At 29.0% G+C, this 19,519-nt stretch overlaps 1 protein-coding gene, 1 long non-coding RNA gene and 1 pseudogene across 2 annotated transcripts; 2 read left to right on the top strand and 1 right to left on the bottom strand.

Moving 5' to 3' along the window:
- Positions 1-272: 272 nt before the first annotated feature.
- LOC132936024 (uncharacterized) lies at positions 273-1,285 on the bottom strand. The gene is made up of 3 exons (XR_009663384.1): positions 1,154-1,285; positions 991-1,091; positions 273-500 (listed from the first exon to the last, which is right to left on the bottom strand). It is a non-coding gene; the product is annotated as an uncharacterized LOC132936024 (long non-coding RNA).
- Positions 1,286-1,403: 118 nt separating this feature from the next.
- Positions 1,404-3,474, top strand: LOC132934980 (uncharacterized). The gene is made up of 3 exons (XM_061001415.1): positions 1,404-1,729; positions 2,096-2,173; positions 2,237-3,474. The coding sequence occupies exons 1-3, from the start codon at positions 1,699-1,701 to the stop codon at positions 3,280-3,282; spliced, it is 1,155 nt and encodes a 384-aa protein (XP_060857398.1). The 5' UTR covers positions 1,404-1,698; the 3' UTR covers positions 3,283-3,474.
- A 7,058-nt stretch (positions 3,475-10,532) lies between these two features.
- LOC132936022 (uncharacterized) lies at positions 10,533-13,337 on the top strand (annotated as a pseudogene).
- Positions 13,338-19,519: the final 6,182 nt, after the last annotated feature.

Here is a 19,519-nt window from a genome sequence, read left to right as displayed (position 1 = left end):
ACTTTATATTGTTTAATTTCATCTAGCGTCTTGCGTAAACAACATATCAACATATCCACTTTGCTTGGACCACACCAGCTGTTAAAAATTAACTGTAACAGAAATATATTTACTTAGAACTATAGTCTTTAATAAAAAAAAATTATAGGTATTATAAATTTAAATTAAACTACTTAATTACTTTAAAATTAAACCAACTAGCGGTACAGAAATATTATGTGCGTATTATGTATAACATCATGTACCCACAATATTTTATTATAAATAATTTTGATCTTAAATAACTCCCAAGATGCATAGATCACTGGCTTAAGTAACTCAATATAGGTTAATTTAAATGGTAGCCATTGACAATACTGAACTGAATCAAGGTTAGAGTGTTTGATTGTTCCTCCAATTCAAGTGATTGAATAAGCCAATTCACTGGTATCACACTATAGTAATTTGATTCAGTAAAAATAACTACCACCCATAGTTTAAGTGATCATCCCTATAAGTACCTACAAAAAACAATAATTTACATTAAACATCTTTCCCATAAAAGTGATTGTGTTAAATTTTTTTTAAATATAAACTTTAGTTTGTGAATATTACCATAATATAACGATATATTCCACAACCAACACGGTTAATATATAATATTATAATGTTATATTGCCGTAGATAAAATCAAATCGCCAATATTAATTTATAAAATATATATTCAACACATATTGCATTTCTTTCTGTGCATAAATGTACAGAGCAAGAGTATTGCTCAATACTTATATTATGAAGTAGTGAATAGTGCGTAATATGGAAATTAACAAAGAAGGAAAATACATACTACAATAAATTAAAAAATTACTGATAGAATCAACAATTTATTAGAATCAAAAATGAAAATCCCAAACCAAATATTATATTGAAAACAAAGATGCTTTATAGAATCAACTGGTTAATAGAATCAAAATGGCCTGAACCAATATGATCACATTAATCTGTACTCACTGCATTAAAAATATTGTTCTCAGAAAGGGCACCTATATTTCAACTACTTTACTTTCAGCACCGCTCCTGGCAACTGCGTCAACAGCATTTATCTTTAATAACTAAAAAACATATAAAGCCACGTCAAAACTATGTAGTAGAAATTTACGTTTTCCACACTCACACACAATCCGTGGAACCGAGGGTTTTTATTAAATCATGTAAGTTTACTCAAATGTGGACGCACTTTTATAATTTTGTACGGGAAAATTCTAGAATTCTCAATGCATCCGATGAAAAACATACAAAATAGGGTTCGCAGGCGATGACATGATAAGGTTTATTATCAATAGTTTTATCATTTAGGGCTGTATATAAGCAATTACGTTATCTTATCAATTATGTGTTATCATAAATTGGTGGTCCAACAAACAACGAATACTGCTGTAGTTTACTACGTTTTCACTGTTTTCAGCTTTGAATTAATTTGTTGTTTGTACTTTGTTAATAAATTCGTTTTTATTATTCAATCTTTTATTTAAAATGCCGACTATTTGTGCCGTTTTCGGTTGTTGAAACAAAACCTTGGACAATTCGTTGTCATTTTATCGGTTTCCAAAGGTTAAAGTGAATGCTGCCTCAGATTTAAAAACACAAATATTAAAACAGCGAACAGAGTGGCTTAACGCGTTACACAGAACTGATGTTCATGATAGTCAGTTGAAGAATATGAGGATTTGTTCAATTCATTTTAAATCTGGTAAATATAAACAATAGTTACTTAGTGACTGCTTTGGTACTTGTCTTTAACTAATATGCTGCCTATCCATCTACAGACTACAATTAATAATCATACTTGTACAACTCAGATTGACTACTTTATATAGTATAGACTATAAGACCTATTTAATCTATAATAGACTAACACATTAGTGATTATGTGGACAAACATAAGAATAAATTAATAATAACTATAATCTATAAGTACCTATAGCTGCTGTATAAGTTAAATTTTTTTATAATATTACTATACTACAAAATATAAGGTTGGTTGTATATTATTAAACAAGTATTCATCACGTATATTATAAATTATGAATTTTTTTTCAAATTATTTTATTTTAAGGTAAACCAGCCAATTACAATGATGATAAAAATCCAGATTGGATACCAACCTTAAGCATGGGCTATAACTCTGGAAGAAGTAAATAATTTTTTCATATTTCTTTTCTAAATTTTTAATTAACTATTTTTTTTTTCATATTAGGTAAAGCGACTACTCCTGCAATTAAAAGGTACAATCGTGCAAGTAGAAGAATGGAATTAAAACCTACGCAATTGTTTCCAAATACTGTACAATTAAATGTGGTTGATTCTTCTGAACACAGTATGAGCATTGATGTACCAAATGATATATTGAATGATGCTACTGAAGAAAGTGGAACAGCTTGTAATACTGACTTTAAGTTAAATGATGTCAACGAGTTGGAGAATTTACGAGATAAGTGTTCTGAATTACAAAATCAAGTAGATTATTTTAACTTAAGTGAAAAAACATTTATTGGGCGGGAAAAAATGTTGACTTATTACACAGGACTGGAATCAATGGCTGTTTTTAATTTAGTATTAGATCACATTAAACACGGACTTACTGCTAATAATCAGAGATTAAACGAATTTCAAAAACTTTTATTGTGTCTAATGAAATTAAGATTAAACGTTCCATTTACTGATTTAGGATATAGATTTAATGTAACATGTTCAACAGCATCAATTATTTTCAGGAAAGTGATCATATTGTTAGAACACATGTTTAAAAATCTAATATATTGGCCAGATAGGGAAGCTCTACGCAGTACAATGCCAAGATCATTTTTTAATATATTTGGCAATTCAGTTGCTGTTATTATTGATTGTTTTGAGATTGCTATAGAAAAACCATCAAATTTAAAAGCTAGGGCACAAACATGGTCATCATATAAAAATAAAAATACTGTAAAATATCTTATAGCTATAACTCCCCAGGGAAGTATTTCATATATATCAGATGGTTGGGGTGGTAGAGTTAGCGATAAACATATAACTGAAAATTGTAACTTTTTAAATAATTTAATTCCAGGAGATGTTGTTTTGGCCAACAGAGGACTTACTATTAATGAAAGTGTTGGTTTTCATTGTGCAACATTAAAGACTCCAGCTTTTACAAAAGGTTTACCCCAGTTGCATCCATGCTCTGTTGAGGAAACCAGAAAAATTGCATCTGTCAGAATTCATGTTGAGCGAATTATTGGTCTTACTAGATCAAAATTTTAAATTTTAAATGGTCCAGTACAAATAACTACTCTTAAACATCAAGATGATGAGACATGTTTACTAGATTCCATCGTAACGGTTTGCTGTGCATTAATAAATATGTGTAGTTCAGTTATACCTTTAAGTTAAAATTATTATAATTTTATTAAAAAAAAAATATATGTACATTCAAAACCTATTTAAATAAACAAGTACACTTTAATGAAGTTATTATTTGCAGAATTCGCATATCCATTTCTTTGATGTTGGTTTGCGTTTAATTCCCAAACATACATAATGGTACCAAAGATTAGGGCAATTTTCCTGTGTACACATAATTGATTTACCTCCTTTGTCTTCCTTACAGGTACAATATTTATAAGGTTCCTTAGCAGTATCAGTATTTTGCATTACTTCCATATTATTTTTAACTGACAAAGTTTCAGTATTAGTGAAATACCGCCCTACAAGTTCTGGTAAGATGGCTTCATAAAAAAACCATTTTGATTTAGCCACTATTTCATCACATATTTCATAGTCAATTTGAATACGTTCTACATAACAATATTCATATGATGACCATACTAAAAAATCACCTTAAGTGACACCACACATCAACAACTGAGTTTGTACCTGATAATAATACTGATGATTTTTATTTAACTTTCCACTAGTTAAATAGGTCATACTTCTTATACTTTTGTCTTTAGTTAAGCTATAGGGACATTTTATTTCTACGCAGCCTTTCCCACAACAATCACAATTAATTATTCCATCTGGACTGGCACCAAGATATGGAAAATTTGGATTAATTACTAGTCCAGAGATAGTGAATGAAAAATTTATGTGATCGTTTTTTAATTTTTTTATGTATGCATTTCTACCATCAATTTCATGGATTTTACCCCAATCGGTAGCTGCGCTTTTAAACTGTTTTGTTGATGGATAGCATATTGTTTTTAAAAGACTAATATTTGAATCATAGGACTTAACAGTACAAATGTCCTTGGCTCTAGAAGCTGTGATACGGCCACTTCTATACGTAAACCAATCTTTAGATTCTGACTGTAGTTTTGTTGCTTTCTCTATATCAGAACAATCATTTTCATTTAAAGAAAAATCTAATTTTGAACCTATATCTACTAATTCCTCTCTACTTAATGTGGCATACTCATCTTTAAAAATATTTGTTAAGCTTTTTGGAAAATTATTTTTTACAAATTTTAAATTAAATGGTGTTACTACTTTCAAAATAGTAAATACTAGCTTGACTATTAATGGTTTGTAATTTTCCTAAGAAATTTTTTAATTTTTTTGAATTATTCAGTGTTATAGGTAACTTTTGTATGTAATTTGATTTTGGTTTCAATTTGGATTGTGTGGAAGCCATGTTCTTTGGATGATTAAAGTTTATTTCACTTATTTTACTAGGGATAGATTTGTCAAGAGATGGTGCTGCCCAATATGCATAGACATCTGTAACTGATTTTGTACTTTTTATATTAAATGCATGCTGCAAATAGAAAAGGACTGCTCCTACGTGTGAACAACATTCACCTAATCCAGCCATACATAAGCAATGGGCAGCTTCAATCTTGCCATTCATTTTAACTATAACCCATGGCAGCAATTTAGTGTCATTTAACCTTTGAGAATGTACTACCTAAACAGAAATAATAGTAATAATGTAGAGACAATAGGCTTATAATGACAGTAGGCTTATAGGGGCGCCGATGTATTTTGAAACACATAATAAGACAATTTTATTTTGAGTCAATACACTCAAAAAATAAAATATGCATAAATAATTAGGTATAATTGTTTAAAAAAGTAGGTGTTTGCCTTCAATTATATTATATCCACTCACCCACCCACCCACTTACTTACCTATGAAACATATCATAGGCAAAACCAACTTTCAGCGCCTCTGTAATTTATTGTCTGTCAAATGTTGTAAAGAAGTAGTGTGCCAACTGCCAACTAGTCTTAGAACAAATAGTGATAATAAATTAACTTAGAATCTGTAGTTAAAGTTTGGTAGAATTATACTTACACCAAACAAAACTGCTGTTAAATTCCTAGGCAACACAACACTTTTAATCTCTGATTATAGAATAGACTATTATATAACCAGTAAGTATGTAAAGAGAAACAGAAACCTTTATATACTTTTTAAATTAATCTTTACAACACAGAAATACATTCTTATACTTGACTTACTTCAGCAACTACAAGAACATAGCTATCTACCTCGGTCCATTTGACATTTGAAACCCAACCACTAACAAAAAAATTATATGCATCTAGACTTTTGTACGCTTTAAATTCTTCCAATGTGTAAGCACTCTTAGTCAATACTAGGTAGTTACAAATATCAGGGTAAGTAATTGAAGGCACTAAGTTTAAATCTGTTATCCAAAGTACACAATTGTCTTTCAACAACAAGTATGGATCTTGAGAATTTAACAATAGTATGTGGTCTAAATATCGTTTCCGAACATCCCCAGTTAGACTACGAGCGTGGTTACTTAATTTAATAGACATAATTATAACGTTTTTAACCAAAAAACACAATTTTAAGTAAGAGACAAGAGTTAACTAATAAAATTATGGCTAAATCAAAAAAAGTTAATAAGAAACCAAATACAAATGGACCACCAGTTAGTGATAAGAACGTTATCATATAATAAACATAACCTAAAAGAAAGTGATCTATTTAGTTCTGTGATATTATCATACCTGCATTGAGATAGATAATATATTATGTATCTAATACATAATATAGTTCCGCCCCAATAATCCCTCACCACACTACCAAGGTTGGCTACACCGCCAGGCATAGCGGCGTCCGAACTTGCCGAACGGTAGCAGCTACTGTTCAGTGATCACCTCATTCTGCAACTACCGACGGCAATGGGCCTCTCTCAAATTTAATAGTAAATTACGTATTCTTTAATCTGAAGAATATTGTTGGAAAGAATTAAAATATTTATAAGTTTTCTATAGTTATTATATTATTGCGCACGAAGACTGAGGTGCCGATTTGCGTTCTGTGATTGGCTGACAGTCATCGGAAGCCGTCGTTTATTGAAAGTGACGGTGTGTGTCGCCGCCGTGCATGCAGAGAATCATGAAAACATCGCGTTTTAGCGCGATTCTTAAACAATAACAAAATGAACAAAAAATAATTCGCAAAGGAATAGAATTACGTATAAATAAAACATAATACAAAAAAATAAATTATTATGTATTTATGTGTGATAATCGTAAGCGTAAACGTACACGCGCGAGTAATACAACTCCCTACGTATACAGCTGCTACAGTTCCATGGCGGCGATGAGAGAACAAGAATAGTTTTGGTCTGGTGTGCTGGAAAAGGTTTTAAGAGTGATATATCGCTTTTAAAGAAAGTTGGTAAATATTTTAGAACTTTACTTCATAACTATAAATTTGATTATTTTTATTGGCAGTTTTATTTTCAGATAAAGCTGAACACAATTTCATGGTCCAAGTGAATCGTTGGTCACTAAATCTATTATAAATATACTTTTATTTAGTATGCAAAATGTATTTGACTGACCAGGATGCATTAAATAAAAATAATTCGAGTGGGTATACGTTTCGCCAACTAGCAAACAAGTAACTCATGTTATAATAATTATACTATTAAATTAATATACAATTTGTTTAATTTAATATTATTTAAATTAACTGTTAAGTTATAAGAGGAGGTTACAGACTCACAGCCATAAAGTGTAGCTACAGAATTTGATGAAGAATACAGTTAATTAAAATATAAAACAATTTTTTTCTTGGTGGAATAGTAGCATTACGATTATTTATAAAATGTTATTATTATCTATAAAATCTACTATTTTCGTCAAGTGCCAAACATTATACAATATTAGCTAGAGAGCGGATTTGTATGCACTAAAAATTGTCACAATATGCAGTAAAAACATGTAAGGAAAAAAACTTAAAAACTTGTTTATATGGTAAAAAATTCGCAATTTAATAGTTTATACCGGTTTTAACATTTATGACATGAAAATAATTTTAAATAAATGACCCAAAATGTTCAAGATTCGTGTTGTAAATTCAAGCGTTCTACTATTATTAAAATGTACTATTTTGTATTCAGTTAAACACTTAATAGGCCGGTTGCAGTATAACAGAACTACAGATTCTAAACTAAATTTTCTCCATCATAACTAATTGGAATTGAATTAGTTGATAATTCAAATGAACATTATTCATATTGACCTATAACTCTCCTGCATAAAAAGTTAATTAGCTTAGGTACAATTTAATAATAACTCTGGTTTGGTAGTATTCACATAATTAGTTTATATTTATGAACGCTAAATAAAAAATCTTCTGTATTTATGTATATATCATTATTTGTTGTGTATATAGCTATATATTAAATATTTTTAATCTTAATATTGACAATAAAAACATAACACTTCCAATTTAATATTCTTATACTTTACTATACTCATTATAATATTTCTGTAAATTATGTAAGTAGATTTTTTAAATAATCCAACAAACTTTGATCTATATTATAAATCTCACGTGAATCTGTGTTTAAGTGTGTACTCAGATTCTGACTATAAAGGAGACTTAGAGTCAAGACGTTCAACTTCATATCATCTGTTCATGCTCGGGCTGTCTGTGTGTCATGGCAAGCGCATAGGCAATCCATAGTAACGCTCAGCTCAACTGAAGCAGAATATATTATGGCATGCGAAACAGTCAAAGGTTTGGTTTGGATCAACAGATTAGTCAAGGAAATCTGTAACTGTATAATGGGCGAACAACCAACATTACACGTAGACAACCAAAGTGCAATTCAACTTGTCAAAAATCCATCATACAGTAGGCACTAAATTATAATATTACTTATGTGACGTCATGCGTTAGTAAAATGTTACTTATTACTAAAAGCAGTGTAGTCATTTTTGTCTAGATCGATCTACGAACATAATACTAAACTCAACAAAACTGATGGCTGATGAATTTACTAAGTCATATAACTATAATACCGGCTATAAGGACAATAAAAATGCATTTAATAAAACAGTACCTAATTATGTTCTCTACTTCTTAATAGCCCAGCAAACTACATAGTCTACGTGATGTCAATGATAAATCTGTATGTCTATGTATAGGGTATACTTCTATAATATCTACATTCTCTTGTATATTAATTATAGACACAAATAGAATGTCTATATTCTTATGCAATTTTCGCATCTTTGGTTAGACCTATATTTGATAAATATTTAGATACACGTAAATTTACCATAGATATCCCTAATTGGATCATTTTATGCGCTTGTCTGAATATATTTTTACAAGTAAATTTATTTAATTATTAGTTTGTGTCAAAAATTATACTTGCAAACTATATATTCTGTATATAGTTGTAAATCTATACTAATATATAAAGCTGTAGAGTTTGTGTGTTTGAACGCGCTAATCTCAGGAACTAATTTTTCGAATTGAAAAATTTTTTTTTTGTTGGATAGTTCATTCATGGAGGAAGGCTATAGAGCATAGGCTACATAACATCACGCTACGACCAATTAATAGAAGTACCCAAACAGGGATTTAGAGATTTACGATGGAAGTATTTGTTTATAAATTATTGGTTATAGGAGAAATAATTAATAGAAATAGTATTTATTTATTATTGGTTGCTATTGGTTAATCGGGCAGATCAGGCACAAGCATGCATCAAATCAAATTTTCGCACATTGCCTACTATGGTGGCTGAGTTGCACTTATTGCAGTGAGGTAGGTACACCAAAAAGGAGTTGAATATTCACAATTGTTTTGTCATTTTTTATGGGCCGCAAAGTATGCAGGATCAGCTATATTATATATAAATTAATGTTTGTGTGCAGATCTCTGGGAAGAAGATAGCCTAATTAAAAAAATGTTAAATTTGTTTTTTTTTTTTATTCATCGGATTTTAGTACGGTTAGGTTAGGTTAGGATTATGTATTAATTGATTATATTAATCCACCGTATTATATCAAAATAAACTTGGTTTAACTTTGATACTTTAAAGTTAAATCATAAACTTACATACAAACAGCACTGGGTCCACGATCTACCGCAGGTAGATTGCCTACCTGATAATATACTGCTGCAAATCAGAATTTTTATTCCAGGCGACAGAAAAGTTAAGATAAATTTTGAACACCATACACCTAATATTAAATAATGAATTGAACAAAGTTTGAGTCATATAGAGTTGGTACATTTAACGGGCAACAAAGTGCACAGGATCAGCTAGTAAATTATATAATTTCCGAGTTTTTAATTTTAATTTAATGTCAGGTATACCTATATTCAAACTGAACACTGCTAATAATATAAACACGAGTATAAACATTAAACAATATGAAAGGCATGAAACTATATATATTCATGTCTTTATAATTATAAATATATTAATATATTATAATATATAAAAAAAATGTGAAATTAGTATAATGTATTTGGTGATACTTATCACTTATCAGCTTATTATATAATATTTTAAATTATTATATATGAGGTATATTTTCTTAGTATGAATAATAATTTAAATGAATATGTTTTATATGAATGTGGTAAGTATTGTTATATTAAGAACTTTGATTATTCTGTTCATAATGTGACCATGATTTTAGATAACTACAAAATAGCAAGAAAAAAATTAAAACAATTTGAGAAGGAGTTAAGCTATTATGGTGAAACAACGAAATAAATGATGAAGATATAGGTCGCGGGAAGAAGCAGAAATTTTAAAATTTAAACTTATTCACTGATGAATTAAATTTACAAGAATCTCATGGTTTTATTCAGTCTTCCAAAACCTCCTTCATTGGCTAAATTTTTTAGTAATTATAATTTTTATTTGATTAGTTAAATAGCTTTTAAAAACTTCATTATTTGCTTATGTTATGCTGATGATAATGACAATATATTGGTGCAACCGTATCACTCCACAGAAAAACCCAAAAAATAAATCAAATTGGTAAAAATATTATTCTTAGTTAATATAGTTCTTATTCATAAGTTACGTAGTTTTTTAAAAATGTCTATCTTTGCTAATGCTGTACAGATGATAGTGACAATGTTTGAACTGGCATACCACCCCACGAAAAATCTAAAATATAAGTCTCAGTTGATATAGTTCTTATTTGGTAAGTTAAATAGTTTTTTTAAAAATGGCTATTTTTGCTAATGTTGTACAGATGATAGTGAGGATGATATGTTTGAGCCAGCATACCACTCAACAGAAAAAAGAAATAAAACAAATCATATTGGTCACAATTAGTTTTAGTTAATACAATTATTATTTGATAAGTTACAGTTTTTTTTTTAAATTTCTATATTTGCTTAGGTTGTACAGATAATAGTGACAAAAGATATGGTTGAGCTGAATATTTCAGCAAGAGAAGTATCTCAAGATGGAAGACAAAATTACTCCTAATGATGGAGGTAAATTAATTTTTATGGTAAATCAGGGTATTGTAAAATAATATGTAATAACTTAAAATCAATATTTTTAGTTAACTTATCAACCATTGCAAACATCATGCAAAAACAGTTCAAAGCAACACTATACACTAATTGTTTACTTGAACAATTACTACAATCCAATAATCAAACTGTCCAACCAGCTAGTTTAAGTATTCAGGAAAAATTTTGAAGCAAGTTCCACAATTTGCCACTTAATTCCTTAGAAGATGTTGTTGAAATAGAAAATAAGTTCAAAGATCCAGCATCACAGCATTTAATTGTTATTTTTTATTTATGATTATTAACTCAAAACTTAATTTATCAATAATTGCTTTTACAGTTTTAGAAAAATCGCTGAAGACAATGTGGGTGCCAAAATAGTATAAGAAACTGTCACTACTATATTAAGAACAGTAATGAGTGATACATGCGCTCAATATTATAACTTTGATGGAAAGAACCAGTGGCGTAACTGGAAACACAAAACATGATTCGCATATATGGCGGCAGGATATGGATATATATATATATATATATATATATACATAAACTAGGAACAAGGACATAGTATCTAATGAATGTTTTATAAACATTATTTAATAAACACTATCTAATAGTGTTTCGGGGAAACGATGATATGACTTTTTGCACAACTAGGCATGCAGGATACAGATAATGACTTTACGCAATACGGATAAGTCGATGGACAAGAGGGAAGGTAAGAGAGCATGGGGCCTTATAAAAGCAGACCTAAAACGGCCTGTACTCAGACGTGTTCACCCATTGCCATCAGAAGCATATTCACGTCATACAGACTAATAATTGTATTATTTGGACTTGGAATAGTTTCACTGAAGTAAATCTTAGTAAACATCTTAACAATTCAACGAGTTATATTTTATTCAATCCAAAAGAAGAAAATCCTCATCACAACAGTCTTGCTACCTGCAACCTGGTAAACCACACAATCAACCCGATTGTTAGTTTACACAATAAAATCAACAATTTGTTGGAATCAAAGATGAAAATCCCAAACCAAATATTATATTGAAAACAAAGATGCTTTATAGAATCAACTGGTTAATAGAATCAAAATGGCCTGAACCAATATGATCACATTAATCTGTACTCACTGTATTAAAAATATTGTTCTCAGAAAGGGCACCTATATTTCAACTACTTTACTTTTAGCACCGCTCCTGGCAACTGCGTCAACAGCATTTATCTTTAATAACTAAAAAACATATAAAGCCACGTCAAAACTATGTAGCAGAAATTTACGTTTTCCACACTCACACACAATCCGTGGAACCGAGGGTTTTTATTAAATTATGTAAGTTTACTCAAATGTGGACGCACTTTTATAATTTTGTACGGGAAAATTCTAGAATTCTCAATGCATCCGATGAAAAACATACAAAATAGGGTTCGCAGGCGATGACATGATAAGGTTTATTATCAATATTTTTATCATATTTAGTTCTGTGATATTATCACACCTACATTGAGATGGATAATATATTATGTATCTAAAAACTTGCCGGGCTACTGTTCACTTCATGCCGCGTCTACCGACGGTAACGGACCACTCTTAAATTTAATAGTAAATTACGTGTTCTTTAATCTGAAAAATTGATGGAAAGAATTATAATGTCTATTAGTTTTCTATAAAAAAAACTGCATTTACGTTAAGAATATACGCCGACTTGCGTTCTGTGATTGGGTGACAGTCATCGAAAACCGTCGTTTATCGCCGCCGTGCATACAGAAAATCATGAAAACATCTCGTTTTTGCGCGATTCTTAAAAAATAAGAAAATGTACAAACAAAAAGGATAATAATTCGTAAAGGAATATTATAACGTTTAAATAAAACATAATAGAAATATAAAAATTATATAAATTATTATGTGTGATAATCGTAAGAATAAACGTATACGCGCGAGTGGAATCAAACAATTGATAGTGTAATAATCCCGGTAATAATACAACTCACTATACAGTATACAGCCGCTGCAGTTTTTGTACAAAAATTTATAATTTTTTTCATCATATTAGGTACAGTACTATACGAGGTTTTACATGTTTTGGGCAAGTAGCAGGACATAGTACTTTACCACAATACAAATTGATTAAAAGAACTCTCATTATACATATTTTTTGGTTATAATAAAAAATTGTATACATTTTAGTTACCGGAAAAAAAGAAATTCCGATTTTACAATATTGTTACTAGTTCATTAAATGCAAAAACTAACTAAGTTACATTAAATCGGGCGAGACAACAACACAATATGTTGGAAGACATATTCAAACATCTTAAGCCTTACAATGATAGAAGCATGTGTGATTATGTTGATATTTTGGAAGATTTTCCACGTGATAGCTTGGATACTAGATTGAATGAAGTTAATATGTGAGCTGGAAAGGGCTTTAAGAGTGATAAATCGCTTTTAAAGAAAGTTGGTAAATATTTTAAAACTTTACTTTATAATTCTAAATTTGATTATTTTTATTGGCAGTTTTGTTTGCAGATAAAGCTGAAGACAATTTCATGGTCCAAGTGTTTGTCATTAAAGATATAATAGATATACTTTTATTTAGGATGCAAAATGTATTTGACTGACCAGGATGCATTAAATAAAAATAATTTGAGTAGGTAAACGTCTCGCCAACTAGCAAACAAGTAACTCATGTTATAATAATTATACTATTAAATTAATATTCAAATTGTTTAGTTTAATATTATTTAAATTAACTGTTAAGTTATAAGAGGAGGTCACAGACTCACAGACTCACAGTCATAAAGTGTACCTACAGTTTTAGAAACTGACAAATTATAAACCATTAACCAATGCCAAGGATATGTTTCAATAAATGTATGTGAAAAAAATACTATTAAAAAATATTTTTAGCTTTATGTAAATTCATCTCCAGATGATAAAACAGGTTACTTTATTAATTAATGAAATACAATATTTTTACAAAAAAATTAAGTTGATTTAATAATATTTTTTTTTTATATTCAAATAGGTAAGTAATAAAAATCATAATTCTATACTTGAGAATTAACTGGCCAACGATAATTGGATAAATAATGTTTCAATAATTAATATATTTACCTATGAATAATTATGATATTAACAAAGATAAAATTCTGCTAAATTCAAATGTTTAAATTCAATAAAATGGTACGTACATAATACGTTTTTACAAAAAAAAAAAATGTATTAGAACCAAGATATAACTGTTGGGCATTATTTTTTTTTTTTTAATTATCTGTAGCTATACTTGAAAACACTGATAGAGTGGGGATTAATAACTCAAAATTGTTTCAAGTAAATCCAGCAGGTATTATAATGATTTTAATGAAATACTTGCTGTTTATTATATTTTATTTCATAAATACATACCTATAATATGTATGTTTCATAGATTTTAATAGATTTTAAAATGTTATTGTTTCTTAACAGATATAATATTACAGGTTATCCGACAAATATAAGACATAATTTAATTTAAAATTTGTGTTCAATAATTTTTAAAGAGTAAATATATTATGAAGATTCTAAGTGATATGCATGAATAACAAAAACTATTAATTCAACTGAACACTGCAGTATGCAATAATCATAAGTTTGAAAATGCTTATAAAATACTTCCAATACCCAAATGAAGATTCATTGAATAGTTTAAAAGACATTTTATGTAATGATGCCTCAGGTACATGAACAAACTGTAAGTAATTGTGAAAAGTAAATAATAATTACAAATGCATTTGCTACTTGTAAAAATGATATAATAATTTGAATATGAATTATAATCATTTATTATAAAAATGAAAACATTTTAACAATTTAATAATATATTTAACAGAGCGAAGCACAATCTGTGTTTTAATATGTTTTTTTTTCATACATGCGTAATTTATTATAACTCAATAAATAGATACATACCTATACTTATATCTCTAATATAAAATTTAACTTATAGGTAGATTGTCTAGATCTAAACATATATGTGTACCTAAGTAAATTCAAAAGTAAAACTTTAAAAGTTTAACCAAAAATTAAAATATTGGAAATGTTAAATTATAAGTTCTAACATACCCTATTGCCATGTGCAATGAATAAATGAAAAATCTTTTAGTGGTAAAGAGACTTACAATTACCTATTATTGTATTATCTATATAGTAATACTTATTAGTTATTAATTTTTTATTACTTAGGTAATGATATATTTATTTTAAATTTATCATATATTTTTTTTACATACTAAAGGTAATATCTATTTCTCTAACATGTTAAAAAAGTAAATATGCTTTCCAAAATTGGTGGTTCCAATTATAAAGATACTGTGAGAAGAATTTTAAGAAAATTTGTTGAATGTATAATTTATTACTGTATAAAAAGTAACATCATATTGAGCATAAATATCAACATTGATGTTATTCGCTAATTGTGAATCACACCATAAAGGTTATAATAACAAGGCCAATAGGTAATTTGTATATAAGGCCGACTTTTACCATACTCTGTAGGCACTACATTATAATATTACTTATGTATACGTCATATCAATATGTTATTCAGAAACAAATAAAATAAAAGTGAGTGGAGAAGTTTTTTTCAGGAATGAAATAACTGATAATGACCAGTTAACTATGAATACATTTAGGTAACACTGTTAAAAGAAAAAAAAAAGGTACATCAGATCCGTGTATTTATTTTAATCACAATAATAATGAAACATTAATTTTAGCTATTTTTGTTGATGATGGTTTGATAGTATCAAGCAGCGAAATAAAAACAAATATATTGTTACAAGGTCTTGAACAACAGTTTGAGATAACACATTGAAATCTAGATTATTTTCTAGGTATGGAAAGAACTAGATGTTCTGACGGATCAAAATGTATACATCAAACAAATTACGCTAATACACTAGTAAGCAAATTTAGTTTATTAAATACGAAGGAGTTATCTTCACCAATTGATAGGTCGCATGGTATAGAACATAATTTGACAACAAGTGATAATCAATTTCCATACAGGCTGTACGAAACTTATTATTCTTATCTTAAGTTACAAGGCCAGATATACCATTCGCTGTAAATTATGTAAGTAGGTTTTTAAGTAATCCAACGTTAGTATATTGAACCACAGTTTTTTTTTTTTTTAAATTATTACCTGTTATACAAATAATTGAAATGTGAGGTGTGCAAGTATTTAGTTAAAAAAATATACTTATTTTATATCTGTTATATAAACTAAATAAGTAATATACATTTATATTGTTACTTAACTTATATTTAAAATGTTAATCTGGACTAGTTATTGTCATAACATTCGTTTTTTTAATGTGTTTTATTTGCTAAAAATTAAAATTATATATTTTTTTTTATTATTGATTATCTGTATATAAATAAATTTTAAATCACATAATTTGAATGCAAGGTGTGTACATTTTAAGTTAAACGATACCTATATTATATTTAAAACACTGGACTATTATAGTCAGTCGCATTTTTTAACAATATTATTAGTACAAAATAAAATTGGTTAACTTAATGTTTCAATGTTAATATATTATGTGATTATTTTCTTTTTATAATTTGAACTTTATATTATATAATATATAAATGTAGTTTTTTTTTTGATATTTGGTATAATTTGCATTACCTACCTTAGGTATTTAATATTTTAATCGATCACTAAATTCTTATAAAGATGATTTTATTTTTTTCAATTTTGAAACTTATATATAAGATTTACATATTATTATAGTATACGTATTGTTTTATATGTACCTATTATAAATGATTAACAAAAAGTTTCAATGTTAATAAATGATGTTCAGCATTATTCTTTTTTTTATAATTTTAAGCTTATATATTATAATATATGAAATTTTTTTTATTGATATGGGTATGTATCAATCGATAATTTAATAAAAATAATGTTACTTTATTTATTTATATTAGGTAGGTGCCTACACTATATAAATGATTTATTCATGTATGTATACACCTTTGTATACATATGTATTGTTAGATTAATTGTATTGTTCAATGACAGATATTCCATGAAGATTTCTATCTTTTATTGCATATCAAATTAATATCTGTGTTTGGTACCAATAGGTACCATATTCCATAAATATTTTCCAAACGTTGTCTTAGATATCTAACTATCTAAGGAATATGCTAATAGAATCTATGAGTGTATGCATACTTCATCTCAAGCAAGACATTGTGATATAATAATTATATTCTATTAATTTATTTAGCCTATTGTTGAATATACATAGAAAACATACCTATTAATTCTAAAAAGTATACCTATTCATTACGTTTGAAAAGAATATAGATACCTAATAGTATTACCTATAATTTATATTATTGTGTGAGAAGTATAATATTCATGTTGTATACATTTCGATACCTTCGTTTCAACTACCTAGTATTTTGTTCGTAATAGAAGCAAATTATATTTAATGTTTAGTGGCCGAAAAGTGTACAGTCGATAGGATGCATACTGCATGTAGCGCCTAACTGTATACTTACATACATATATAAAGTTACATAATATTATAATAATACCTACAATAAAAAAAAACTAATGGTACCTATGAGTGGGCACCGTAAGAACTACTAAATATAATAAACTACAGAGATCAATGTTAATAAATCGATGAATAGGTGATACAGATGTGATCATGACAAATTCAAATTAAATCATAGAGTACCTATTACTAGCGCTAAAGAGTTACCACTGACTACAAAAACAATACAACAAGACTTACCAATATAACTTGGGTCAATTCCGACGCGGCATCCTCGGCAGGTCGCCCTGGACCGGACGTGAAGCTGACCGATTGACTTCCGCAACTTGCGAGCAGACGTCACGCACAAGCTCCAAGCTTGAAAGTGGACAGCGGGATTGATAGCGGTTTCGTAAGAGCCGAATTACGATCGTGTCGATTAACTTCGGCGGCGGCAACGTCAACGCCGACAATCATCGCGGGTGAGAAACAAGGCGTAATAAAATTAATTTATATTTGCAAATTTCTACGCGTCTTTTGCTAATGACCAGCGCGATTTGGTATAATTACGAAAGGTACGCGAGCTTAGTCCGACAAGCGGTTTTAGGGCGGCAAACAAAGGCCAAAGATGTAGCGGCGAACAAAACATTGTAGGGAACGCGTCGTATTGCCGTGATGGCGTGATGTCACCGCGCGTTGCGCGTCTCGTTAAGTGTGGAGCTGTGTAGCGCGGACGCGCGGTACAGTTGACTCGCCATCTGATTGGTGTTGCGAGACAAAGTTATACATTTAGAATATTATGAAAATATTATATAACAATATAATATTTGGATTGGGTTATTTCGAAGGCCAAACAGCCGGGCAGTTGTCCGCGACGGACGGTATCGGTGTGTATTATAGTAGTGCAGGAGTGCGCAGTGACGTACCCGAGAGGGGGACCCCCCACAATTGAGCCCCTCGGAGTGCATACAATTGCTGTGCACAATTTGTACAGTGTAAAAATTAAAACACGCAACCTGCGTTATAATGGAATTTAATTACAAATAATTGTTTTCAGCGAATTATTTTCGACGTCGCCTTAATGCCTCATTATCAGCTGATAATGTTAGTCAATCATTATCGGAAATTCAAATAATTTCAAAACAACAATCGTGTTTCCGTTTTCTATCGACGACCGACAAAGAGAACGTCACCTCGGCATGTGTTGTCTCCGTCTTACAAATGTACAACATAGCAAAAACTGTTTTGCGCGGGACAACCTTTCTCCTAACATATTTGTTGTAGAACTACCAAATTTCCACAACCCGAACACGTAAAGAACTTTATCCGTGCAACAGCGTGCTTTTTTTGTTAATAGCACTATCTAATCATTATTCAATGCAAATAAAAAAAACGAAATGTTTAGAAGCAAATAACTTTTTTTCTATTTATGTTATCTAAAATATAGACACGCTGTTGCATGGATAATTGTCTACCCTAAATGTTGAGAAATATTTTGGAACCACTACTACAAACATAGAAAGATAAAAGTTGTTTCGCGTCAAACAGTTTTTGGATAGAATATAATTATATAATATGATTTTGTATACTAGGTTGTATATGAATATTGAAATAGTGAAATACCTATGTCCCGTAACTCGTATAGACGAATATTAATAATAAATTATTCTCAGAACACGTTAACAATTGATATTATTTCGATAGCAGTTTAATATGTTGTCAACTTCTCATTAATACGTAAAACTAATTAAAGGTTTATAATTTTAAATTATAGAAATATGACATTATGACAACAATCGTCTATATCACTCGCAATCTATGCAGAAAATAATTGTCGCAGTTGCCGCCGCAGATTACATTAATGCTTTATGTTATTATAAAAAATAAAATCATTGATTATAAATACTAGTATTTATAATCAATGATAATATATTCCTTATGACTCACATCAGATCAATGAGCTATTACTATTATTTACTAATTTATTATATACTATTTGATAGTTACATACCTACGAAATAAATATTATCTATTTTATATTTTTATTGAAGAAATATGAACTGCACTTGTAGCCGCTGCGCCGCCGTCGTTCGGTAACGAAATACAAACATGAAGTAAATGATTCTACGACAAATTGCATTGTTTACAAAACAAAAATTCAAATAGATTAATAATAGCTATCTGTAGAAATAG

Source organism: Metopolophium dirhodum, chromosome 1 (assembly GCF_019925205.1).
Source record: "Metopolophium dirhodum isolate CAU chromosome 1, ASM1992520v1, whole genome shotgun sequence".
NCBI classification, from domain to species: domain Eukaryota; kingdom Metazoa; phylum Arthropoda; class Insecta; order Hemiptera; family Aphididae; genus Metopolophium; species Metopolophium dirhodum.
Note: the sequence above shows the minus strand (reverse complement) of the source record. Positions and strands in the feature narration are given on the sequence as shown.

Excerpts from the sequence above, each read along its gene's own strand:
- LOC132934980 (XM_061001415.1), top strand. The coding sequence starts at position 1,699 with ATGAGGATTTGTTCAATTCATTTTAAATCTG. Across the intron at positions 1,730-2,095 it reads TTCAATTCATTTTAAATCTG|GTAAACCAGCCAATTACAAT; the intron begins GTAAATATAAAC and ends TTTTATTTTAAG. Across the intron at positions 2,174-2,236 it reads GGGCTATAACTCTGGAAGAA|GTAAAGCGACTACTCCTGCA; the intron begins GTAAATAATTTT and ends TTTTCATATTAG.